Source organism: Myripristis murdjan, chromosome 12 (genome assembly GCF_902150065.1).
Source record: "Myripristis murdjan chromosome 12, fMyrMur1.1, whole genome shotgun sequence".
NCBI lineage: Eukaryota > Metazoa > Chordata > Actinopteri > Holocentriformes > Holocentridae > Myripristis > Myripristis murdjan.
Window position 1 is genome coordinate 25,968,593 of NC_043991.1, and position 25,590 is coordinate 25,994,182.

The 25,590-nt window shown below is 41.0% G+C and overlaps 1 protein-coding gene across 3 annotated transcripts in view; it reads left to right on the forward strand.

Annotated features, from left to right (window-relative positions):
• Window positions 1-628: 628 nt before the first annotated feature.
• Window positions 629-25,590, forward strand: part of cdk5rap2 (CDK5 regulatory subunit associated protein 2) — a 39,986-nt gene continuing 15,024 nt past the window's right edge. For 2 of the 3 annotated variants that reach the window (XM_030064668.1, XM_030064669.1), the window contains exons 1-30: window positions 629-818; window positions 4,383-4,438; window positions 7,511-7,572; window positions 9,292-9,402; window positions 10,002-10,078; window positions 10,553-10,676; window positions 11,064-11,236; window positions 11,387-11,534; window positions 12,513-12,572; window positions 15,460-15,579; window positions 15,690-15,809; window positions 16,037-16,129; window positions 16,348-16,566; window positions 16,759-16,929; window positions 17,100-17,210; window positions 17,314-17,451; window positions 17,652-17,831; window positions 17,939-18,133; window positions 18,428-18,619; window positions 18,892-19,021; window positions 19,122-19,261; window positions 19,371-19,487; window positions 19,611-19,754; window positions 19,873-19,985; window positions 20,530-20,669; window positions 23,570-23,710; window positions 23,869-23,978; window positions 24,399-24,521; window positions 25,055-25,156; window positions 25,317-25,504. In XM_030064668.1, coding sequence (XP_029920528.1) covers window positions 766-818; window positions 4,383-4,438; window positions 7,511-7,572; window positions 9,292-9,402; window positions 10,002-10,078; window positions 10,553-10,676; window positions 11,064-11,236; window positions 11,387-11,534; window positions 12,513-12,572; window positions 15,460-15,579; window positions 15,690-15,809; window positions 16,037-16,129; window positions 16,348-16,566; window positions 16,759-16,929; window positions 17,100-17,210; window positions 17,314-17,451; window positions 17,652-17,831; window positions 17,939-18,133; window positions 18,428-18,619; window positions 18,892-19,021; window positions 19,122-19,261; window positions 19,371-19,487; window positions 19,611-19,754; window positions 19,873-19,985; window positions 20,530-20,669; window positions 23,570-23,710; window positions 23,869-23,978; window positions 24,399-24,521; window positions 25,055-25,156; window positions 25,317-25,504 — 3,851 coding nt within the window. In that variant the 5' untranslated portion in view covers window positions 629-765. Of the gene's footprint in view, window positions 819-4,382; window positions 4,439-7,510; window positions 7,573-9,291; window positions 9,403-10,001; window positions 10,079-10,552; window positions 10,677-11,063; window positions 11,237-11,386; window positions 11,535-12,512; window positions 12,573-13,900; window positions 15,295-15,459; window positions 15,580-15,689; window positions 15,810-16,036; window positions 16,130-16,347; window positions 16,567-16,758; window positions 16,930-17,099; window positions 17,211-17,313; window positions 17,452-17,651; window positions 17,832-17,938; window positions 18,134-18,427; window positions 18,620-18,891; window positions 19,022-19,121; window positions 19,262-19,370; window positions 19,488-19,610; window positions 19,755-19,872; window positions 19,986-20,529; window positions 20,670-23,569; window positions 23,711-23,868; window positions 23,979-24,398; window positions 24,522-25,054; window positions 25,157-25,316; window positions 25,505-25,590 lie in introns of those variants that run through there. The other variant, XM_030064667.1, reaches the window with a different exon arrangement.

Below are 25,590 nucleotides of genomic sequence, written 5' to 3' on the forward strand. Positions count from 1 at the left end.
TCTACATCATAATTTTATTTTTATGAGGCATCATCACACAGAAAAGTCCCATCGGTCCAGCCCTGTGAGTTGGAGACATGAGGCTCACAATGTAGACGCCTCTGTCGCAGCAAAACCGCGTAACTCCAGTTTTTAGATTGCTCTAACTTCTCTTACTCATTTTATAGGGCGACGCCATTGGATCTGCTACAGACTAAGCAAGTTCTGAATGCATTGTCGTTAAAACAATGAATTTAAAATGTTATAGTAAACAGAGAAGTGGCTTTGAAAGTTGCTAGTTTTTCAAGCGACAACGTCGTTATTTTGAGTCTCATAATCCCTGCGGTCCTCCCCGACGTGTTTGTTTTGACCAATCGTTTTGTCACAATAACCGCCCAGCTCCATGGTGCCTTCCTGTGCTCCTCGGACTCCACCTTTTTCAAACCCAAAAGTCGCCAGTAAGGCAACCGCATATTAAAACACGTTTGCTTGTAAATAGTATCACGCTGAAACTTGAAACAACTGTGTTTTCTAAGTGGATGTTGTTATATATGATGATGCTTACTTCTTTATGTGATGAGTCAATACATATGTGCAATGTCCAACGAGTACCTGAAGGCAGCGGCAGTTTCCAACGTGCACAGTGGTGACGTTTACCATACCACAATGGCGGTAGCCTGGATTATTTTGAATTGCGTCCCGCTTTTTGAAGTTCACAGTAAGATTAGCTCGTAAAATGGGATATTAACTTCTTTGGGTTGAACGAAAAAATAAATAACTCGCATCATGGATTCCGTCGTCGGGGCCGACCAGACGCTCCCCGTTGACATCAATGGAAGGTAAAATTACCCAACGTTAGCTAGCATGCTAAGGTTAGCTAGCATGGAACTGCATATAATAAGTCAAGAAACCCAAATGCTAAACCGAGCTCAGACTGGCACAGCGCAGCGTTAAGATGTATTTTACTTTCAGTATAATAGTTGAATTCGGTGTAAAGTTGTTGGGTTGGGTTAGGTTTAAATACATCCATATGTTTAAACAACACTGAACATGAACTTGCTTTCTCTTTTCTTTTTTGTTGAGGAATGACTGTGCGAGTGATTGTCTTAACTAACGTTTATCTAATCTAATAGCTATCATATTGGGTGTATTTTCAGATTTTTAAACGCTCTTTGTGTTTATTCTCGCATGTATAATTGTAAGAGGCAAATTAGTAAATATCCAGACGTTAAATAACATTAGTTCGTGAAGTTCGTGTCAAATTCATCCCTGCTCGGTGTTTTATTTTTTGTGTGCTGATGATATGTGATGCTCTGGCGGAGCTATTTTTGAACAGCGCGGACAGCCTGTCACACATAGGCGACCTCTCTTTATTGCTATTGTAAATTATACTCAGCTCATTGGCTGCTAATGTTACTGCTATAACCGGGACTGGTAGGTCGACCTGCGGAACACTGTCATACTCGTCAGAGAGATATCTCAGCCAAAGCAAGAGAGCGGAAATCATCGGAGGCAGTCTTGCAGTGTGGTTCACGTTGCAACAGCAGCGTCTCCCTTAGGTTGGCACAAAATGTGGAGTTAACATGAATGTTTGCCTTTCTTCCTATGTGCTCGCCGCGACAAGGGTGTGATTTTGGTAAGGTGATGGTCCATTTGCCGCTGTGCATTTTATATTGCGTTAGCTGAATGTAGTCTGTAGTTTGTGCTCCGCTTAGAAGCCTGATTACAGCATCTCAGTGTGTATGCGTTTGTGTGGCATCCGCTGCTTCACTCTGCTTTTAGTTTATAGTCGTAAAATTAATGAGTAGTCCCATAGCTTGGCTGTGTTCCGCATATGGCGAGAAAGGGTCACCCAGGTGCTAAGCGTGCTACAGTAATCCAAGATGTAAGTGATACGTGTGGTGTGAATTACTTATTCGGTAATTCTGAAACCTGATTCACTTTGCTCTACCAAATTCACAATATGGCTTTACATCCTTTTCAGTGAATGTTCTTCCTCATTATGTAATAACATTGGGCTCTGCAGCTGCACAGGCTATGAAAAGAGGAAGTCAGTGTTTACCATCTCACAGTTTTTTCCACCAAGTGCTCAAGGAGTTTGAGGTCTTACAACTTTGGCGCAGTCTTACTTTATGCTCTGTGTCTTCTTTGGGTTTTGTTTTTGTTTCAGTTTCGCCTGCTGCGGATGTTCATGTAGAGGTTTGGTGTTTCATGTCGGTGCTCAGTGGCTTTACCCCTGTTATCACAGCCAGACTAATTATGCCTTCTCTGTTTGCACAGGAAGGGGTTGAGTCCTGTATCAAACCCCAGTGTTGCAGTGATTGCCAAAGCACATTTGTACTGACCATCAGGTTTTCTGGGGCAGTGCTGTGTTTCTGCTTTTCATGTTATTGGTCAGTAGGACCATGTGATTTATTCAGTAGGTAATTTCTGTTTGCCACTGTGATGTATTATGACTTTGCTGCTTCACTGGACACTGTACAACATCGATATCGGCAGATATTGGCTTCAAAATGAAATATTGTATTGGTCCAAAATGAACATTTCTGCCGATATGACATGCCAATATGTGAAATAAGTCAAATTTGCCCTGATTGTGGCTATCGTCAGGGAGAACATCATCCAAGCCTATTTGGAAAAATAGATAAATATATATATATATATATATATATATATATATATATATATATATATATATATATATATATTTTTTTTTTTTTTTTTTTTTTTTTAAAGAAAATGTTAAATAAAAATACATATGGCCTCTTTTACGTGACCTAAGTTGAAGTCGTTGTCTTATTTAGCATAGTTAATGTTTACATTTTGAAAAGCATTATATTTCATGTCTGCATCTGCCAGTGGGCCATCACAATAAGAGTAGGCATAATAATATGTTCATTCCACTAGACGAGAGACTTGATATTCTGTGCAATGAGGTGGAAAAGATGTGTGCTTATATTGTTAGTGGCAATCGGCCGAAAGAGTTGAGAAAAAATTAGCATACTGGCAAAAAATTCCATTCATAGCGATGCTTGGTTTACCTGACCCTCCACAGGTCTTTAAGCAAAATAAAGATGGTGCATACCAGTGTCAATGTAGTTATTGTTGCTATATGGTATCAGCCAATATTCTAAGATGTTGTTGTTTTTCAGCCAGGCATTTATTTGTCATGCCTTTGTGCTGGTTCATGTAGTTTTCATATAACACATGCACAACACTTCAAACAGTTATGTTTCAATAAGTCCTAAGCCATAATTACAACTAGACAAAAACAAGACATGGGACCTGTTTTACAAAAAATGTCAAATTTTAATATACACCAACATTATTTTATTGTATGACGACAGAATCTTTATTTTTATGGCAGTTACCTGATACAGAAATTATAAAGTGTTTTACAAAAAGGCATACAATATTGCAATATTTATGTGAATTGAACAAATCGCTAGCCTATAACCTAGGACACTGGCAGCGAAATACACCAGAGAAGCAGCACAGCAGCTTTTCTCCCAGTGTCACTGGATGTTTTGGCGGAAGTTCTTCAGAGCTGGACATTATATTATTGGAACCAAGGGTCAGGGGTTCAAGGTCATAAGCATGGACACAAATGGTTTATTTTCACATTCAAGTCAACAGAGATTTGTCCTGGCTCAGTGGTTCCTCATGCACTACTTACACGACAACAAAACAAAGTTGTTGCAGCTGCAAGTTGTTTCCTCTTACAAAAAACAGGTACATTAGTCAGGCGGATCAAACCACATTGCTAGCTTTGATAGTGTTAGCTGTTATGCCCGCTTTTTTGCAGCCAAGCAGCCTTGTTTTCCCACCCCTGGTCTCACTGAGGTCCAGATGTGTGTTGCTGATGTTTGGTGCATTGTAGCGGCTCTGTGAGTGACGCCACTGTTCCCAACATTGTGTGATGCTTGGCTGATCAGAACCACAGTAGTCTACTTGTATATCAGTGAAAGCCTTCTCCATCCACTGATTGCACTGTTCACCCCATGCCCCCACCCCCCATCTGTCTGAACATGGGAGCTAGGCTGCCACTGACACATGGTCGTACACACACACACACATGCACACACAAACAGGCAGCGTCAGAGTGAATGTAAATGAAGCAGAGAGTCATTCTTTAGCTATTTATGGAGCGTCCTTAGGGCTAAGAGGAACTGGCCAATGCGAGCAATGGATAAACATCAGACATTTGTGTTTTTGTTTTTGTTTGTTTTTACCCAACAAAACAGCATAACCAATGTATGTGAGTCCAGTGACTCGTGGCTCAGCCGGGTTAGAGGGCAGATCATGCTTTGGGTTTTGTGATTTTTAAACCTGAATCTAACAGTGTTGAATGTGGTTCACATGGTTGACTTGGCTGTCCTCTAACGGAATAATTTTGTCCCTAGCTGCAGACTGCCAGACTCCATAGATGCTGGAGATTATTCCACCGACAGCATGACAGGTACAGTACAGGCTCTCCTTTGTTCTCTCTCTCTCTTTTTTTTTTTGTTCAAGGTCTTTCTCCCCTGTGTGTTAATTAATACTGCTGTTGGATCGTTGCTGTGATCCCCTTCACTTGTTTCTCCCAAGCTGTGATGAGAGACTACCTGAATGACATGAATTAGCTAAGCTTATTACTCCTTCATTCACTGTTAAGGGCTTAGTGTGTGCCATCATCATACATAGGCCTAGATCAACACAATAAGTAATCTAAATGACTAACATGTTGACAGTAGGTGAGCATCTGGGTCTTGGTCAAACAAACACGGAGACACCCAGGCCACATGTTGGTAATGCCCATTATAAATGTGATGACGAATCAGTCACATTAACCTTTTTCATAGGAGATAGACAATAATGCACAGTTTTCTGTAGCTTCTTACCTGAGTACTAGAGACACCAAAAAAAAACAAGTCAGCCATGATAGGTGCCTGTCGCCCTGGGTGTAATTTTTTGTTTGTTTGTTTGTGTTATGTGTGATGTCTGAGACATTGCCGGTTGAAGCTTGGGAACTGTGCGGATACTTGATATACATGTACTGCGTCAATGCAATTACACCCAGTGCGACTTACACCAATCATGAGGGATGCTTGGTCACTGCTGGCATATTTTCTCCTGCTACATTTTCTCCAGAGTTGCACAATCAGTGGTAAATCATTTTGCTAAAGCCATAACACACTCAAGGATGTTCTTAATGGGACTGTGTGTAGGTTGCCTCTGCTAATGGCTGCTGAGCCACTGTTGTGGCCACAACCACCCTTTCATAATAAAATAGCCACGAGCATGAAAGTGAAGTGAAGTGCACAGACAAGAGAGAGTGTACAGTTTTGTATTGTATAACTGCCATACTGCATGGTTGAGGAAGTTCAGAAGTAGTGGTTGCTTTATCAAAAATAAATTCTTTTATATTGGTATTTGTCTTCCCCTAATTGCTTCTAAATGTAACCATAAAAAATCTAAATGCTGACATGAATCTAACATTTGAGAGGCTAGTAGACTTTGGCTGAGGGACAATAAGGTGCCCATTGATGTCAAGCTGTTTCACTGCCAATTCTCCAAAATATGTATTTTCAAAACAAAGTAGCTCCTGAGCAGCTTTAATAGTCAGCAAAACAGTGCAGCCACAAGGCATCATACATGTTGAATAAGAGACACGACCCAGGTTTTTTTCTTGACTGAAAAAACTCACTCACTTTTTGTTCCCTCTGCTATCATTACTGCTTTTTCCACCTACATGTAAAACCAACAGGGGGATATAACAAATTAGGGTGAGTTCACTGAGTTATGACCAAAGGCATTATGGGAAATGTAGGAAATCACTAAGTGAAGCAGAAGTAGAGGAGGCAGGTTGTGTCAAAGTGTCAAAAACGTAAAGTACAACATAAAATACTATAATACTATACTGAGGTCCAAACGGCTGAGTCTACAAACAAGAACCCCTTTGATTTCATCATTTATCATCTTTTTTTCACTAATATAAGTCCAAAAAGCTTTAGTATGAACTCAGTCAAAATTTTTCAATATTGGGCATGTCTACTCTTAACCTTTGCAAAATTTGAAAATCCACATAATTCCAGCTCTGTTTTAGAGCAGAGTTTGTCTTGTGTTGTTGCAGTATGTTCCACATTTTCAAGTGTCTTATTTAGGGACAAAATTATTCCAGATTTCAAGGAAAATCTGGAGTATAATGCTACTGTTCTGCAAATTATTTGTTTTTTAAGATCTCATCTAGCACACATATGTTAAAGATTGCTGTCCAAGGTACAAATCAGAATAAAGACTCATTTTCAGGGACTTAAGCTAAGACTCTTGAGGTGAAAAGGCTGCTCAAATACCCTCCCATTACACTTAAAAAAAAAAAAATATATATATATATATATATAACCCTTTAAATATGCATGCAAAATAACATCAAAATTGTCTGTTGCCTGTAGGTTTTGATTACCTAACCTTGCTATGTGTTTTCTGTTGTGAAATCCTCCGCGGATGTCCCATCAGTAGCATCTGGATTTGACATTTGTGGTTCTTTGTATTGTTGTTTCTCAGCATCTTTTAAGTGGCTCTCAGTCACCTAGTTGAAACCCCAAAGTGGGCTGTTAGATAATCATAATGATAGTGATAAAAAAAAAAAAAAAAAAAAAAAAAACTGTATGGACCAAAAAAACAAAAACATCAAAAAATAGTCATAGCTGATCTCCTTTATAATTTTAGTGTCCTATCAAATGATAACATAAACTGTTGCCAAACTGATAAACTGTTACCTTAAAGTCCCAATGAAATGTCTGATTCTTATACCATTTTTTTTTTCAGGTATGTTTATATCAAAATCTCTTTTTGATATACACTTTTAGTTCCTGGAAAACAATATGCTTTTAGTGCTTAACCTTATTGTTTACCTTTATGCATACATATATGGATCCAAGCAATTAATTAGCAACTAGCAATTAATAAGCAGTCCCACCAAAAATGGTTGCTGACATCATAACCTGACTTTGTTGCTACTCATGCCCAACATGTTCCTCATGACATGGTAGTTTCAGAGAGCCATGATGAGTCTGTTTCGGAAAATAGACTTTACAAAATAACAAATAAAACAGAATGAAAGCAGTAAGTTCTCAAGCAGCATTTGCAGTGATTTTGCAGTGAACTGTAACATGAATCTACAAAGAATGACCAAGGGAAATTCATATTTACAAGCAACTCTTGCTGTAAGAGGCTGATGGGGCTCCTCCTGTTTGGCAGCTGAGCTATGAATGACGAGGTAGTGTTGTGAAATATGCTGTTGACTAATTTAGCGTGTTACTTGAGCAACGGTGGGTTGGTTTACTGAACTCAGCTGGTCTAAACAGGGCAACTCTCACCTCTGGTCTCTGCAGAGACAAACATGCTTGCTTTCTCTCTGTCTCACTAACATAAAGAGATTGAGAGTAATTCCTGAAAGCAGTGAAAGTGAATTTTTGCTGTTAGCAGGGACGATTCTACACAATATGATAATAACCACCCATGTGTTTCCCTTTCCTTTTTTCTTTTACAGCTCCATCCTTTCCAGATAAGATGTCCCCCATCAAAGCTCTCACAATGAAGGACTATGAGAATGTGAGTGATTCATATCAACTGACATGAAATGGCCAGAGGTCTTTAAATACATGAATAGAAATGGGGACATTATTTATCCAAAAGGGAAACACATGTACACTCAGTGCATTTTTTTCTCTGTATATTGAGAAGTCATTGGCTTGACAGTGGCTATGAATATTGTTTTTTTTAATGTCAGAATACAGTGTCTTTCAGGCTCCATTGCAAAGATCAATAAATTAATATTGTAATTTAAGGCTGGCCTGAACGATACTGTCCAGGCCTTGAACGCTTGCCATGACATTTGAACAAACACTCGAGAACTTTTTGGTAGTAGGCCCAATTATACAAAATAGTAGGCTAATATATGAAAAATGTTGAACTAGCCCTTGCAATTGAATCCCCCAAGCCTGACATGCAGGTTAATACAGTTCAGAGCACATCTTGAGTGTCAGGACTTAGCATTAATAATGTAAGTGGATTTTTCTTCATCAGTACTTTCAGATTATTAATGAAACTTGTTCTGTCCTCATGGCATGCCATTATCTCTCAGCTGTATACTTGGCACTGGTCCTCCTTCTTCATCCATTATTTTTTAATTTTTTCCACATGACACAACAGATTTGTTTGGCATTGGTATCTTTAGCTGTGCTGCTGCGTGTTAAACAAACCACCGTAGTCGACCAGTTATCCAGCATAGGATGCCTGAAGCACAATTAGTGTAAACGGAATTGGAATGAAGTTAAACAAAAGATGTAGAGTGGTGAATCTAAGGTCAGCCTGTGTTTTTTAGGTATTTTGTGGGGGTGCAGTGCATTTATGATGGACATTTGATCTACTTCTGCATTTTAACAACTGGCTGCTACATCCTTCAAAATTGCACATGCTGTGCTGATAAAGAGTATTGTTTATGTTCAAATTAAGTGAATGTCTATTATTTGTGGCCAGTCCTATTGTTTAACATTGCTATGCGTGACTAATAAATTAAGTCAAGTCACGTTAAGCATGCCAGTGTGAGTTCATGCAGTCAAGTGTACCCTAACATGAGTGAAAGGATATGATTTTATTGAACCCTTTCCTTGGTCTGGCCAAAACCAAGCTGCAATAACCATGTATGGAGATTTAGTGTAAAAGTGTGGGGGAAGAGAAAGGTGGCCTGAAGCCTGCATTTCAGCATTTCAGTGGAATGCATGCTCAGATTTCTTCCTAGCACTGCTTGGCTGGCTGCATGATTAGAGGTTTATAGAGTGGTCCAGACTCATACCTCCTCCCTTTGACAAGCTACCCAACCCCCCATTACCAGATGTGTGCTGTTAGGAGCCTGCAGCACAATGATGCACAGTCTGCTTCACACACAGGCACATGCACATAGACACACTTGAACACACATTCATGCACACATACAAGCATGCCTGCCTCCCCTCTTCTAACCATAGCAGTACTGCAACCATGGTCCTTTTACACTGTCATGTAAATACTCAGTCCTGCTTTTTCTCCAGGGATGAAATGCTCAACTGTTTCTTGTCTTTTTTTTTTTTTTTTTTTTTTTTTTTTTTTTAACCTCAGTTACTTGTCTTGGCCTTGCTTTGTTATCAGTTAACATAAGGACAGGACAGGAAACATGGATCAATAATCTGGTGCTTCACAACAATAAAATACTTTCATTGTAATTGTAATTTCTTGTTCAATGATTTTTTTCTGCATATTAAAAGATATATGTATTTTTTTATGTTGACACAGCAAATCACAGCTCTGAAGAAAGAGAACTTTAACCTGAAGTTGCGCATTTACTTCATGGAGGAGCGCATGCAGGAGAAATGTGATGACTCCACTGAGGACATATTCAAAACGGTGTGTATACACTTTAGTATGCAAAAATTTGAATAGAGCTCTATCTACGGCTTTGTCATGCATTCATGTGGCATCTCATTGCCATGCAGTCCAAAAAAACGTATATGACTCAGTATTTCCAGAAGTAATGAAATGAGATCACAGCTCCAGCCGTGACTACAACTGGGCTTTGTTCAGCCCACGGCCTACAGCATTGATCTTCAGACAGTCTGCTTGCCTCACTGGTGCTGGGCACTGATGCTCCCAGTAGCCAGTTTCATTGCCTTCATTGTGCATTTGTCTCTTTTGGGGTGACTTATATTTATAAGAGCCTTGGAATCTCCTTTTTAATCCGATTCGTTTGGGTCGAGATTTGTGTCCTATCTTCTGTTTTGGTTTGGTTTGCCCTCCCCCCACTGAATGCAAGATGTGCAAGAATTTTATCTTCAAGATAAATATGAGTAATTCCTGAAAAAAAAAAATGCATGATCATATAAAAACAGCCCTCAGACTTCCTCGGATCAAAATCACTAGGATATTTTTTGTACCTTCCACCAGTGTTTTTGCTGTAGATCTATCTGTGTTTGTCCTATAATGGGTTCAAACTTGTCACTCCCCAGAATATTGAGCTGAAGGTAGAACTGGAGTCCATGAAGAGAGATCTAGCAGAAAAACAGGAACTACTGGTGTCTGCATCGTAAGTATCAGTCGCAGTTTACAGTCTCACCATACAGATGAAACTAATACAGTCAGCATCACAGTGGTCAGTACTCAACAAATAATGTGTTTAACAGTAAGCATTGTTTCTTGTATATTCCTGACTGTGTATCCTACACTGACAAGTACTTAAAATGTATTGGAGGGACCTAACCTTGGCTTTGATTTAAAAAAAAAAAAAAAAAAAAAAAAGAAGAAAGAAAAGAAAGCAAATTAAAATAATTAAATTAAATTTGGAAAGAAAATAGAAATATTTTCTTATAGCATGGGGGATGTAAAGTTAAATACATTTTTATAGTTGTTATTATTAGAGTAGTTTTGCATTAATATAAAACTAGACAAGAAAACGTTTCGAATAATTCAGACCAAAAAATCTAGTTCATGTCTTCAGAAACATGATGTCATGGAAAATATGTATGAACCCTAACTTAATGTTTCCTGTGTATGTTGTCAGGAAAGCACTGGAGAGTCTGGCTGGTCGAGAGTCAGGAGAACCGCGGCGTTTAAGAGAGCAAGCTCAGAGAGAGATGGATGCACTTCGAGATACATTCAACAAGAAGATAGCTGACCTAGAACAGGTAAATACTCACAGCTCAATGAAACTAATTAGCCTTTCAAGCCCTGGTCCTCAAAATAAAGATGTTGAGTTAAATTCAGCAGAATCCTGCTTTGCATTAAAAAAGAGCTAATCCAGCAGTATGGTGTAGACTACTGTGCTAACATTTTGCTTGAATTAATGCCACTCCCTGTCCTGTCTTGCTTCCAAATTATGGGCAGACACAAATGTACTTTGTTTATCTGCAGAGGCACCAGATATCCAAGTTGTTCCCAAAGCAGTCCCTGGTCAGCCAGGCTGCTGTAAGACTAAGAGTTCATCCAAGATTGGCCAACCACAATTGATACTGTAGATCAGTATATTATTGCTGTAGTATGTGTGTCACTCAGTCTTTGGGCCTCTCTGTCAGAGTCTGCAAGCAGCAGAAGAGGAGGTTGAAAAGATTGCAGCTATAGCTGAGCAGGAGAAGCTGAAGAATATTGACATGGAGAAGCAGATCCAAGCTCTGGGTCTGTCCAGCAACCCTGCCCTTGCCCCCAATGTAGCCAATGACCTGCAGCAGGCTCTGCAGGAGAAAGACCGGTAGGTACACAGCAAATATGGAAAGATATTATTTGGATACTCTTCATTCAGTCTGTTTTTTCTGCTTGTGAATATTCTTTTGGGCCACTTTTTGGCAATACATTAAAACATATCAACAATACACTTCCTTTGTCCCTCTGCTCACTCCAGTATCATTGAGCAGCTCAAGATCTCTCTAATGAACCAGGAAGTGGTGATCCAACAGAGGAGAAGCACAGACCAGGAGACAGACGCACCGTCAGCTGACCATGTTAGACAGCTCTCGTCTATTATTGCCAAGAAAGATCAAGCACTTGAGGTATAACTGCAATTTATTATTTAGAGTTGAACAGTTTTTTCCTCTGTGTAATGCTGCGTAGCAATCTCTGGATTTTGGATTCCAGTCAAATTATGTCAAGACTGCAGAATGATAAAAATGTTGTCACTTAGTGCTAGGTTTTAACAGTAGATGTCATCAGAGAAATCTAATGTATTACCACTCTTTTCACTTCTTGCTGCTGCATAACTAATGTTTGTGCCTTTTCAGCTGTATTTTGTAATGCACAAAGCAGCATTTGCCATGATATTATTTAAGACTGTTCTACATACAGTTGTATGTTGGAATTTTATTATTTAATCTTGACATGTTGGTTTACACAGTGTGCCTATGTTAGTTGAAATTAGCATCGTTTCAGTTGCCTTGGATCAGTGGTTCTCCCATCACAGTTAAAAAAAAAAAATAGTTGCCCAAAAAGAAAATTTAGTTTTGTGCTTTATAGAACCTGGTAAAACAAAGTGCAACTGCTGTGATGCTGCTGTGTCCTTAATTTTTAAGTGTGATAACCTTTACAAATGGCAGATACTTTTTACATGACAAAAACACCTTTGACCTAGTTGTATGTAATGTAAATGTATCAACACTTTGGTACATCTAATGGGTTATGTGTGTATCAACAATCAACAGACTGGGGAGTTTATCCTCAGACTTTATTGGTGTCTTGTCTTGTTTATGGCAGAGATTAAGGGTCACATCCTCCAAGAATTTCATTTTTTTTTTTTAAGTAGCCTCCCTTTTCTTTTTGAAGTCAGGTGAGATACCTTATGATGAACTTTTTCTTTTTTCTTTTCTTTTTTCTTTTCTCTTTTTTTTTTCTTTTTTTCTTTTTTTTTTTTTTTTACCGTGATGGAGGCATCAGCAAAACAGACCACACTTAGATTCTTTGATAAAAGCCCAGACTGAGGAGTGATGAACTCTTGATTCTATATTCTTATATGATAATGTCTGTTTTTCCTCCAGGCACTGAAAGATGAGCTTGGCAGAGAGAAGGAGAAGGACAAGACACAAAGGGAACATCAGGTTAGTTTTGTCTTGATGTTTTCTTACTTCATTTCTGTGTGTTATAAGATGATTAATGCATATTGTTTTTTTTGTCTTGCTCATTGGGAGACTATTTGCTGTCATTCCTGCATTGATGTGTCAGGTCATTCAGGCATAAACACACGACAGACACACGCAGGCTATGTTCTTTGTTGTGTCACACAAAGCAGGCGCTGTTTGTCTCTCTGAGGATGGTGTATGTCTGTCTGTTGACCCTCAGGACATGTGCTTTGACATGTTTTATGACTTGCCCTGGTGCAACTCCTGGTGCAATTTTCTTTTTTTCACTCTGCTTCAAGTCTCAGTGTGGGTGGTCTTTGAAGTTTGTGTGATGTTTCTTTCACTGTTTGTTTCACTCATTATTTTTGAGTGGAGTTCAGATAGTTAAAAATGTCTCAGTCTTGACTGGCTACCGTGACTAATTGTAATAACTGAGGTTGTACTTGATCATCTCATCGCTGGATTGATGTTTCCAGCTGTGTGTTTTCTTATTCTGTTTTTGACTTTAAAAATGTCACAAAAGTGATGACTGTTAACAGTGAAGGAAAAGAGTAGTGATTGGATTGATATATTTAGGGTTTTTGATGTGTAGTTGGTGGTAGTAAAATAATGTGCTTTAATTGGGAATATATTTAGTGGTTTGTCATTATAGCTGTAAAACTGTTCTGCTGAGGCCCTGTTCAACAGAGAGAATTTGTTTCAAAGTGGTCATTGAGGCAGTGTCCAAGTCTAGTTAACTTATGTATAGACAAAAGCTGTTAGCTGGGCACTGTCCATGGTTCCTCATCAGGTCCTGGCATCTGAGGTCAGGTCACAGTCTTAAGACTGGATTATCAAGCTGTCTGGACTGGAGGCCGTTCCTCCGAGGGTTATTTATGGACCTCATTCTATATTGAGGAGAACAAAAAACATATTTTCTTAACCTTTGGTACAGATTGTTGTCTTAAATGTTATCTTAATAATAAGAAATATACAGAAGTATGAATATGTGTTGTGTTTATGTCATATGAGTGAGACTGAAAGAAAAAGTAAAGTGCTTCCAGCAGAGACGTCTTAGGGCCCAGACAGGACTTTCCAGCGGCCTCTCCAAGACAAAGTTGTAATGGAATGGGCACTTATGACCAGAAAGTACCTACTCTAATCAGAAAGCTGCCTGCCAGACAGGATAGACTCTACTGCACAAGACTGACTGGCTGCTGCCATCACAACCAGCAGCATCCAAGCAGAGGCACCTGCAAGGGGCCTACCTGGCATCCTTATTGGGGCATCCAGGCGAATACTAGAGAAGGGAGGGACTGCAGAGATTGGGGACTGGCATCAGCCATAACACAGATCACTTTAGCAGTCACAGGGGATTTGATCTGATTGAATGCGTGGGGGAGAGTAGAATAGAGGCGGGAGCAGGGATTATTAAAGGCTTAGGGCTTACAGCGCTCTGCCCTTACCAGGAAGAGCTCTGTTAGTCTCCTCTGTATTCCCTCTCTGACGCAGTGAGAGAAAATGATAGATGGCTATGCTATGGCTGGCTCACGGACGAACATGGAGCACTGGACAGTTTGTGTGTGTGTTGAGGGGGGTGCATGATTGAGGGAAGCTTTTTGGAATCTTTTTAAGTGGGTGAATCTGCCATTTCAAGATCTAAGGTGCCATGAAGGACCCATGTCGTGTGTGTGGCGCTCGTCTGTTTGGAAGCCAATGCCGCTGGATCTTCAGCCCATCAGCAAACAGGAAGCTACAAGTCATCCTGTCCCATGTGCTTGGCTGGGAGGTGACTCGTGATGGTCGTGGGGAGTTCCTCTGTGGGAAATGTGTGTTCCAGCTGGAGAAGGTGGTGCACTGTGATGTTGCCATCAGTCGGCTGTTGGATGAACACAATGTTCAGCTCCAGAAGCTCCAGGCAGAGAAAGAACACCTGATCCAGTGCCTTGTCCACATCTATGACAAAAACAACCGAACCCTGGAAAAGGGTGATGGGGAGAGCCACACTTTGAAGACTCTGTCTTGGTGCTCTGGAGTGGGCAGTCCTGACGAGGGGGCTCTGGGTCCGCTGGCTTTAGAGGGAGGGCAGCTGAGGGAGTATGGTGGTGGTCATGAGGAAAATCGTATGAAAAGGTGGGTGAGTCTGGATAGACTTGGAGGTAAAGGGGCACTTCCTGGGCGTTCAGGCCTCAGATGGCCCAGGCTCGGATCAGGAGTAGGCTTTGAAGGACCTGTGAAGTATGCTGGACTCCGGGGCACACGCCACCGCTCCCAGAGCATGTACCTTGACCTTGTCCACCGTAAGGGCACATTGCCCAGCCCTGGGTTCAAAGGTCGTTCCACATCTCTGCAGTCCCTCAATCGAGACTTTACCTCTGATGCTCCTCCAGACACTAAAGCCAAAAGAGCATTCAGGCAGTCGAAAGTGTTTGCTGTCAGAGACAGTATCACTTATGGACCAGCAGGAAACCTTCAGGCTAGAGCACTGCTTCACCGATCCCCAGGCCAGCCCTCTGTGATCTCTGATCTGATCCAGCTTCTGCGCTCCATCTCCAAACGTCATGTCCCTGCCCATCCAGAGAGTCGCATCCCTGTCCTGAGGATATCTATTGGTGGCCACTTCAACCTGCAGGCCAAGCACAGGCACAGAGAGACAGAGTCAAAGTCTCTGCATGACCTCACTGAGGATTTTGACGATCACTACATTCCTGTCAGATTGGAGGTAGTCCTATTCAGTGTCCCCAGCTGGACAGACCTCTGTAACTCTAATGAGCTATGGCAGATGACGGCTGTGTCACTAAACATACATTTACTGATAAGTATTGATAAGATGCTAATATATAATTTTGTCTGTGTGTGTTTGTGTATTCTGTTGATTCCTGAGAAGCAGAGTGAGGTGAGTCGACTGGAGTCCAGCAATAAGCTGCTGAATGAAGAGCTCAACCAGGCAAAATGCACAAATGAGGACCTAAAAAAAACACTGGAGGATTCCCAGAACCAGAACAAGGTAAATGGAGACACAAATTTTCACTGTTTTAATATAACGTTTATAAACTATGTTTGGTTGGATCCGGGACATACTACTGTAGGTTTGATTTCACTAATTTATTGAAACAGACCCTGTCTGGGACGTTGGAGGAGAAGGAGAAGGAGATCGACTCTGAGAGGAAAAATGCACTGAAGCGAGACAAAACCATCCAGGGGCTCACTCAGGTCCTCAGAGAAAAGGAAAAAGAGGTGAGTTTAACACAGCATCCATTTACTTCCTGATTGCATTAAATGTTTTCATTAGAATAAATTAAACTACAATAACTTAACTGTCATTTAATTTGCCACTGCAGTCAATTGTGACTGCAACAAATAATGTTTATTGTGGTAAGACCTCACCCTACTGGGCACTCACTGTTCTGTGTTACATAATACTCTCACACTAACCCCTCTGTCTGTCTCGGTGTGTTACACAGATTTCAGAGCTGTGTCGCGAGATTGAGGACAGAGATGAGGCTTTGGCCAAGGCTAGAGAGGCAGCACACAAAGCTCAACTGCAGAAATACCAGGCAAGACACCTATACATTCTGTATACTAATGTAACTATGTGCTAATGCTAAGCCTAACTCTTTGCTTTGTGTATGCCCACACATCCAAATATTGTTTTACTTGCAGAGGGTTAGAATCATCCATTAAAGAAAATAAAGTCATCTAATTTCCATATGGTCAAAAAATATGCATTGCTGTCACTTGTATAGATACAGATATGTTGACATATCTCTCCCAGGGGGCAGAGGAGCACCAGACTCTGTTGATGGACAAGCAAGCAGAGCTGGCCCAGCTCCAGGGGGAACACCACACCAAGGTACTGGAAGCCCAGAAGCTACATCGTTCCCTGGCCAGGAAGGAACAAGAGCTGGCCGACATGCAGCAGGCAAAGGACCAGCTGGAGGTGGAACTTGAGGATTTACACCAGCAAAAGAAGAAAGGAGACAAAGCCCTTAATGTGAGGGATCTGCAAGCTATCAGTAATAGTAGTCAATAATGGTTGTCTACATACTTGATGCTTGACAAAATAAATATATGCAGTAAAATTTTCCATTCAGAACAAGTCATACCACTTGTTTTGCTATTGTCTAAAGCCATTAAAATACAAACTTCTACAAACTGCTCAAGGATATTATCATTTTTCCTTCAGGATTTGCAAAATCAGCTGAAGAAGCTGACTGGGGAGATTGGGGACAGAGAGAGTGCTCTAGAGGAGCAGTACCAGGAGCAGCTGGACCAAGCCAAAAGAAAACTGCAGGTCCATGAGATCACTATCCAGCGCCTCATGTCCAGCCTGGCTGACAAAGAGCAGCAGCTGCAGGTAACATAGTTACATTTGTAAATTATTATTATTTTTTATTTATCCATTTGGTTATAAAGCTGAGACAAAGACACATCAGAGAAAATTTGGCTGAATACAATCAAAGCTAGCTGGGGGACACCTAGCCCTACAAATATTTATTTCAAATAATTTTTCTCTCTCTTCCTTAGGAGTACATGAATATGGTCAGAGACATTGAGCAAAGCAGAAGCCCAGGAGGAAGTGATAGCGTGCTTTCCAAGTTGCGGGAACGACTTAAGGAGAAAGAGAAGGCTCTGGAGGTGGGCTTTTTTCCAGCTGCTGTGCCACTTTCTCTCATGCTTGTAATTTAGTCCTACTGTGACAGTCTCTTGATAGTGACGTTCCTCTTTTTTTCTAACACAGCAAGCTTTGGATGAGAAGTTTGCTGCCATTGAGGAGAAGGACAATGAAATACACCAACTGCAGCTATCTTTAAGGGAAAGGGAGAGGGATCTGGAGAGACTGAATAACCTGCTCTCTCACAATGAGGAAACCATTAATGTGAGAAGCTATCACCATGTTTGATCAGTAAAAATACGACTATGATTACATGAAACCCAATCTGAGTAAAGCATAGACACTAAGACTATACATTTGTCTTTTCTAGTAATACACTTGTTCTCAGGAGGATAAATTTCTGTCATATTTGTATGCATATTACATGGCTATTTATCTTGCTTTCTCTTTTTCTCTCATTTCAGAGTTTTGACAGTTTGATCAAGGAGAAGAATGTGGAGCTGCAACATCTTGCCAACACTTTAAAGAATCTGCAGAGAGCTAAGCAGGATGTGGAGGATAACCTGAACAGATCCTTGAGGGAGAAGGACTCCATCATTAGCCAGCTGCAGCTCTCTCTGCAGGGCAAGACAAAGGATATGGAGGTTAGATGAGAAGATTTGGCCTACACACACAGACTTTATTATTAGATATATTTATTTTAGCACTGAAGTAGCCGGACTGAATTATTCCTTGGTCCCTGCATTTGTAGGAAATGGCTGCAGCAATGCTGAGTCAGTCACAAACCCAGGCCCGTGACCTGGCTGAGCAAATGGGCCAGAGGTTAAAGGTTACTGAAGCTATGTTGGCTGAGGCTGTGAAGGCCAGGGAGAGGCTGGTCTCTGACAACGAGAGTGCAGTGGAGGGACTGCTGGCCACCATTAACAGCAAGGACCAGCTGCTCAAGGTTAGTGCTTTGTTATAAAATCACTTCTCAGCCATTCCACATTCATCATTCAGTCACTTATTGGCTCACTTGGTGCAGTTAATTGTAGCAGGAAAAAAAATCATAAGATATAAACTGGGAATTAGAACTGACAATTACAACCTTGTATTCACTAGGGTTGAGTTGAGGCCGTGAGCAAATATATTCACTTTACAGATATAGAAAACAGAACTGCCACTCAATTCACTTTACCTGATTTGTTTCTCACTAATTGCTAAATGGAATCATGCAGCCTCATTACATTTATCTCTCTAGGAGTCGGCCGAGCACTACAACCGCTTGCTGTCTGAGCGTGCCCAGGAGATCCAGGAACTGAGGAAACAGCTGTGTGACAGACAGCAGCAGCTTAACAGTGCCGAGAAACACAGCTCCGCGGCAGCCCAGGAGGGTTATCTAGAGACTGCTGAACTCAGAGCACTGCTGGCAGAAAAGGATAGTCTAATCAGCGTAAGTTCCTTTGGGATACAATGCAGTCGCTCAGATGAGGAAAACCTAAAGTTTAACTGACAAGCATAACAAGATGAGGGGACCAAATCTCAAAAGGGTTGTATCAAAAGTCTGTTCCTCCATGCAAAGGGACATTAAAAAGTCAGACTTAAATGACTTTGATGCCTATCTGAAATATATTTTGACTTTTGCAGTGTAGTTTACAAAGTTTATGGTGTCAACTGAATATGCTGGTTATGCTCCAACTTGTTTCCTTCATTGTCATTTTGCAGAAGCTTCTGGAGCGTGGTCAGGAGAGAGACCAGTTCCTGGCTGAGATGAGACAAAAGGACGGGCCAGATCGTGTGCTGGAGCTCAGACAGACCATCCAGATCATGCAGGAGAAGCTGGATGAAAAAGAAGGTGAGGCAACTAGGCCTTAAGCCCTCTAAGTTGGATATTTATAAGTGAAAGTCGAGTACCTGTTGGACTTACATTTGATTGTGTTTTGGGGAAACTGAAGCTGAACTGTCCAGGAGGAACAGTGAAGATAGCACAGAGAATGCCCCACTTAGCAAGAAAACAGTCGTCATTCTGAAGAAGGAACTAGCACAGAAAACCGAGGCACTGAACAAAGCACTTAAAAGGGAGAATGAACTGAAGGTTAGCAAACAGTGAACATTTTCTTCTCATCTTCATAATTTTGACACTGTTGTTGGCATGCTGTGGATATTTTTGTGTAATCCATCTTCTTTATTTTCTTAATATCTAGATTTCACTGGCAGAGGTACAGTCACTGTTATCTGAGCTGGAGGGATGCTATAAAGGTCAGGCTGCTAATATAGAGTCCCTGACCTCCACTCTGGAGACCAAAGATGAGATAATTAATGTAAGGACTGACACATTCACATAGTTACACTCTGGTCACATGTTGAAACACACGAGCTTTCCCTTCCATCACATTTGACCTTGATGATTTGTAAGGACTCCTTTTATGTGTGTCTGTGAGCAGGTCCTCCACCTCCGTCTCGGTCAGAGAGGGGAAAGTCAGACTGGTCATACCCAGGATCAGGCCTCTGGGGCTGGTGTGGAGAGATCACTTCCTGCCCTGCCTCAGAGAGAGAGGACCATCATTGGTGGAGACAGCCAACAAGAAGTACACAAAAAACTCTTCTAACTTTTCTGTTCAACGCAATAACAGGAAACAAAATTTATTACTTTATTAATACTGTGATATTCGGGTCAATGCGCTGTTCTTTCTTGTTTTTCCCCAGGGTTTGCCCAACCTTACAGCCTTGCATGAGGAGCATGAGGCCCTGAACAGAGCCCTGAGGGCTGAGCAGCAGCTCTACTCCAGCCTGGTCAGGACTGTCAAGGAGCAGGACAGGTAGGAAGGTGATAGAATTGAGTATCGTAATGGATTATTATAAATGCAAATATTATTTTGCTAGGTACATGAAAAATATAACCCAGGAAAACTTCAATAAATGGACTAGCTCTTTGGGAACTGAGTTGTTAACGTCACAGGATGTGTTTCTCAGAATTACCTGAACCATAGCAAAGAGCCTCTTACTTATAGAGTGTATCCTAACAGCCAGTTAACGCAAAACAAAGGCAGACAGAATGCTACATATAGCCATAACAGCAACAATACAACAATGAGAAAAGCAACAATCAAAAATTACAAAATTGTAAGAATAACAATAAAAAGTTAGAAAACTTGTGACCTTAAGGCTCTTGTGACAGAGCACCTTTTTGAGTGATATCACAGCAATGTTAGCTGTTGAGCACTCCTCCTACACCATTGTTTGCTGTTGCACAAAGGCACACTTGAACTATTAATTTGATTAATCTAATTTATTTGTTGTCACCGATAAGAAATTTTTCTGGTTGTAAAGAATTGTAAACATGAGTGCGTGTGTGTGTTTCAGTGCCCAGCGTCTCCATGCCCTGCAGCTTGAGCTAACAGCGGTGCAGCTCCTTAGGGAGCAACTAGAGGAGGGCATCAAAACCAATGAGGAGTTAAGGGACGACTTGGAGAGAGAGATACACAGAGCCCAACTCAAAGAAGGTGCAGTGAATACACACTGGGATATAGAGGAGGATGGGGCGTGAAGGGGGTATTTATCACCTTAAACTGGTAGACGAGCCAGTAAACTATAGTTCAGGAGGAAGTGTGTTCATAGAGCATAGGACCAGGACCAAAAGGAAACATGCAGACACACTCCCTTTCTCTCTCTCTCTCTCTCTCTCTCTCTCTCTCTCTCTCTCTCTCTCTCTCTCTCTCTCACAAACACACACACAAAACTGTCTTCTTTGTCCAGTGTGTCTGCTCCAATAATAGTCCCTGCTGACAAACCCATGCCTTGTCTCTAACAGTCCCTTTGTTGAGCATGCACACTTGCCCTTCCCTCTTTGTTTCTGCTCTTTTCTGTTCCCTGCTCTTTACATCATCACCTCTTCATCTGCATGTATTAGTCCATACTGCTTTCATTGCCATTCTGTAAATAGCATTCAGTTTCACATCCACCCCTTCCTAATTTATCTGTCCCTCATATAAACCGAATAAAAGCTGCTGTTTGCCTGTCTTTCTGTCTGTCACTTTTAACATGCTGTCTGCTTGTTCTGACTGTCCATTAAAAGATTTGGTTGTCTGTCAATTTCATCACCTCTCTAACACCCTTGCCGTTTTTAATGCACCCCATCCAACCATCTGTCACATGAATTAGTTTTAATCTCATAAATATATCAGTATATAACAACCATAGAAAAGTATTAAAGCCTCTTATCCTCAGAAGAAAGTACATACAGAAATGATAGATGCAGAGAAACCCCATTGAAATAGATCAACATGCATACAATTTAGATTCACACATACGTCTTGACTTAAAATAGAAAATAGTCCTATTTCCTCCGCCCTTTCAATTTCAACAAGGGTTAGGGTTCATAATCATGATTTCATTGAGTTTCATATAGTTCATATATATGCTCATATAGAGTGCATACCAGTGGTCCGATATCAGAGCATAGCACCATCAAGACTGAGTGTCAGGGTGTGCACACCAAAAACTTTTAAGTTTATGTGCTATGAAAATAAAGTAAAACTAAATAAAACTATCACTATATAACAAAATATGTGTAATAACAAATGAGGGGGGAAAATGAGGCCGTGAGGAAGTATATTCACTTTGCAGATATAGAAAACAGAACTGCCACTCAGTTCACTTTACCTGATTTATTTCTCACTAACTACAAAATGGAATCAATCTGGCTCAGTACTTTTATCTCTCTAGGACTTGGCAGAGCACTACAGCTGCTTGCTGTCTGAGTAAGCGGTTATAAACATGGATCACTGTTGTGTTTGTGCAGAAACCCCAACATCATTTATCAGTTTACACTATTTTACTCCATTCTATTGCCCTCCGCACTTGGCAGCCACATTTGTGTTGGGTTACTTCATGTCCTAAGCACCACTGGCATGTTCACCAACATGTTGTTGTTAAATGTAATGGAAACCATGTCCACTCTTGGGCGAGAGGCTTTTTTTATGTACCGATAGTGTGCATCCAAAGCGTGTGTGTGTGTGTGTGTGTGTGTGTGTGTGTGTGTGTGTGTGTGTGTCTAAGCCTACACCTGGCTATCCGCCGTCATGCGTGTGTGTGTGCACGCCTCTCTATACTGTATGTGACATGCATCATCATCTCCTGCCCTAGTCTAAAGTGAGCCAGGTGTGTAAATAGGTCATCTGTAAGTAAGACGCACTCACTAGCCTTCACAGTTGCTCAGATGACAGGATGGATATAGCTAATTACAAAGACAGAGAGTTATTTTTCTCCCCGGCCTTCACAGCCTCATACAGATGAGAGCATCGTGTCCTAGAAAACTGATGGTTGGAAAGAAAACCGACATACTCTTAGTCCATTGCACATGTTTTGAGACCCTTGTCCCTAAAGGGGCCTTACCCACCAGGAAGCAGCAAACTATTGCTTCCATTACAGCAGGCTCTAATGGCAACTTAACCTCCCATCCAAGCACCAGTGGCACTGAATGGGGTTGAAGCTTGACCATGTCAGATGTTTGTGACTGGCCCCTGGTCATTGGCCAGTCAGATAGAAGACAGCAGAGATCAGTGTTACAGCTATGATATAGGCCAGTAGCTCCCAACCCAGTCCTCAAGGAACTGCCTGTCCTGCATTTTTTTTATTCAAGCTCTACTCTTGCTCACCTCATCCAATTAAGAGCTTAATGCTGATTGGTTGATCAGTGGAGACGGATCTACCTGAACAGGGCATCCGTGAAAGTGTGTAATTGGATCAGGTATGAAAGGCTAGAGCTGAAAAAAACACTTGTAGGACAGTCAGAGGTCCTTAAGCACTGATTTGGAAACAACTATTATTGGCTGTCTATTGAACATCAGATGTAATATTTGATATCTTTGTTCTCTGTATTACTTTCATTGGTGAACATGCTATATGCATTGAAAATAAGCAGCTGGTTTTAGTAAATGGATAGAATACTTATTTAATTACTCAGTAATTTACAGTTCTAATTGGATTTTGCTGATATTTACACAGACTGCAAATGTAAGATGCATATCCTTCTTCCTGTTGTCATTCTGTGCCTGGCCCTATTAGATATAACATTCACAAAAACTGTACCAAGTGAATCACAGTTTGACCAACATGCTGAGAGTGGGCCTGTGTACCCATACACATTTCCATCTAGGTTGTTCTGTCTGTGTGTGTGATCCATATGAAACATTAAGAAATATTTTAGTTATAAGTTATATATGACATCAGGCTTAATATTACTGTGAAGCTTCAATGAGATGAACATAATATTTCATATTTAACATGTGATTTTACATACATAAGATATCAATATCAAGGAAAATTCTTATTATTGTGATGTTGACTTCAGATGTATTGCTCATGCCCAGCCCAGGGTGTAAGTGTTTGCATATCTGTTCAGGTATGGATTTGGTTGATCCTAAAGAGTTAGAGAGCATGAGGCATCAACTTGAAGATGCTCAGCGCTGGAATGCCTCTCTGCAAGCCCGCCTGGGAGCCATCCAGAACCGCGGAGGAGGGGTTGGAGGAGCCAACGACAGTGGTAAGACAGTTCACTGGATCTTAACATTGTAGTACAGTCCTGCAGGGTCTCTCAAATGATGCATTTTTATTTTTCAAATACTAAGAGGTTTGCCAAATGATAATGTTTTTTTAAGGCTTGCTACTAGGTGTTGCTCTAACTCTGTTTCTGTGCTTCAGGTGACACTTTGAGTTTCATTGGCGATCAGACTTCCTACATGAGTATCTGTGTGGGAGAGGGACTCGAGGAAGGCTTGTCTCAACTCTCTGCACAAGAGCTCAGACAGAAGGTGAGTTCCTTTCCGCACTAGTGAATCTTATGGAAATCAGATGATAAGTTAAGTAATGTATCTTACTGTATCTTAGGATGCAGTATTAGTTGTAGCACCAAGGAACCAATTCCAGTTCTCACTGTTTATTAGTCTTGGTCAAGAGCATTTGCTAAAATGTATGTTTTTGATGGTGGGGGAATCTGGAGCACCTGCAGAAACCCCATGCAAACACAGGGAAAATTCCACACAGAAAACACACAAATGCCCCGGCGGGGATTTGAACCTCAGATCTGCTGCTGTGACGCAACAGTGCAAACCATTGTGCTGTTTCTGATCATTATTGTCTGATCAATATACTGTAGATACAACCTGTAGCCTGAACAGTAGGTTGAATGTTTATTAGTTGGTAGAAGGTATCATCAATTTTCTGTGCTCTAGGTGATGGAGCTACAGGCTCTGAATGGGGAGCTGCAGAGAAGGCTGTTGACGTTGGAGGGGTCTGATCATGACCCTTCCAGCAAGGATGATCAAAGCCTGGCCAGCACTAACTCTTGGAAACAGGTAGAGATTACAGAAGACCTATGTAGATGGAAGGGATTGTACTCACAGTTGCACCATCAAACTTTCCTTTCTAAATCTTACAAGAAAAGTTACCTGTCTTTGAGTTACCTTTGGTATTTTTGTATTGCCATATGTAGTAAATACATCATTTTCAGTCATTGTCCAACATTCCTTCTTTATTTCGTCCTTTCTAACCTCTGAACCTATAAACCCAAGCCTTTACCTCTACTCTGGTTAGCTTCTGTCTCCTACTAATATCTTTACTCTGTGGTACTATATGTGTTATTTCTCTAACCAGCGCATTTTTGTCTGTAGCAGAAAATATCCTCTCTTCTTTCCTTCACTTTTCCTAACCAGTCCTTGTTCTCTTATCTCTTTGTCCCATGAAATGGTCTTTCTTTCTCATGCCACATTAGACACGTCATGCCATTCTGCTGTTGCTGTGCAGTGCCTTTTATGGATTCTGTTCCCTCATTAAATTTTCTTTTACAAAGCCATGTGTGTCACACTCGCCTCCCATCCCATTACTCTAGCAGCTAGAGAAGAAGGAGGTGGAGCAGGTCTCTGCACACAGTAACAGGATGCACCGCCTTGGTCAGGATAAAGAGACCCAGACAGACATCAAACTGGGACAGGTATGAAATAGATGAAATGGGATGACTGCTACTTAAAAGACTAACAAGTTTTCTAAATCTTTTTAAGTCAGGTCCCCCTCTCTGAAAATGAATTAGTGGATTCCCATGCTACCTGATACTATAGCCATTTGATTCCTTTCTTTTAACATTCCCATCTCAGGTGGTATCTGGAAATGAGTTGGGTGATGTCAGTTTACACAGTGGTCATGGCCACACTGGAGAACATGCTCAGTCTGACAGTGACACCTTTGACAATGGAAAGAGAGATTTTGGGGAGAGGAGCACAGATCAGATGGTGCTGAAGTCCCTTCTAGCTGACTGTGGGGTCCCATCGGCCCCCCACCTCAGGTGAGTCAGTTTCATTCAACAGCATTCAGTCTGTACCACTATTTTCAGTATAATCCAAAAGTCAGCTGCATGAGCAGTGAACAAAA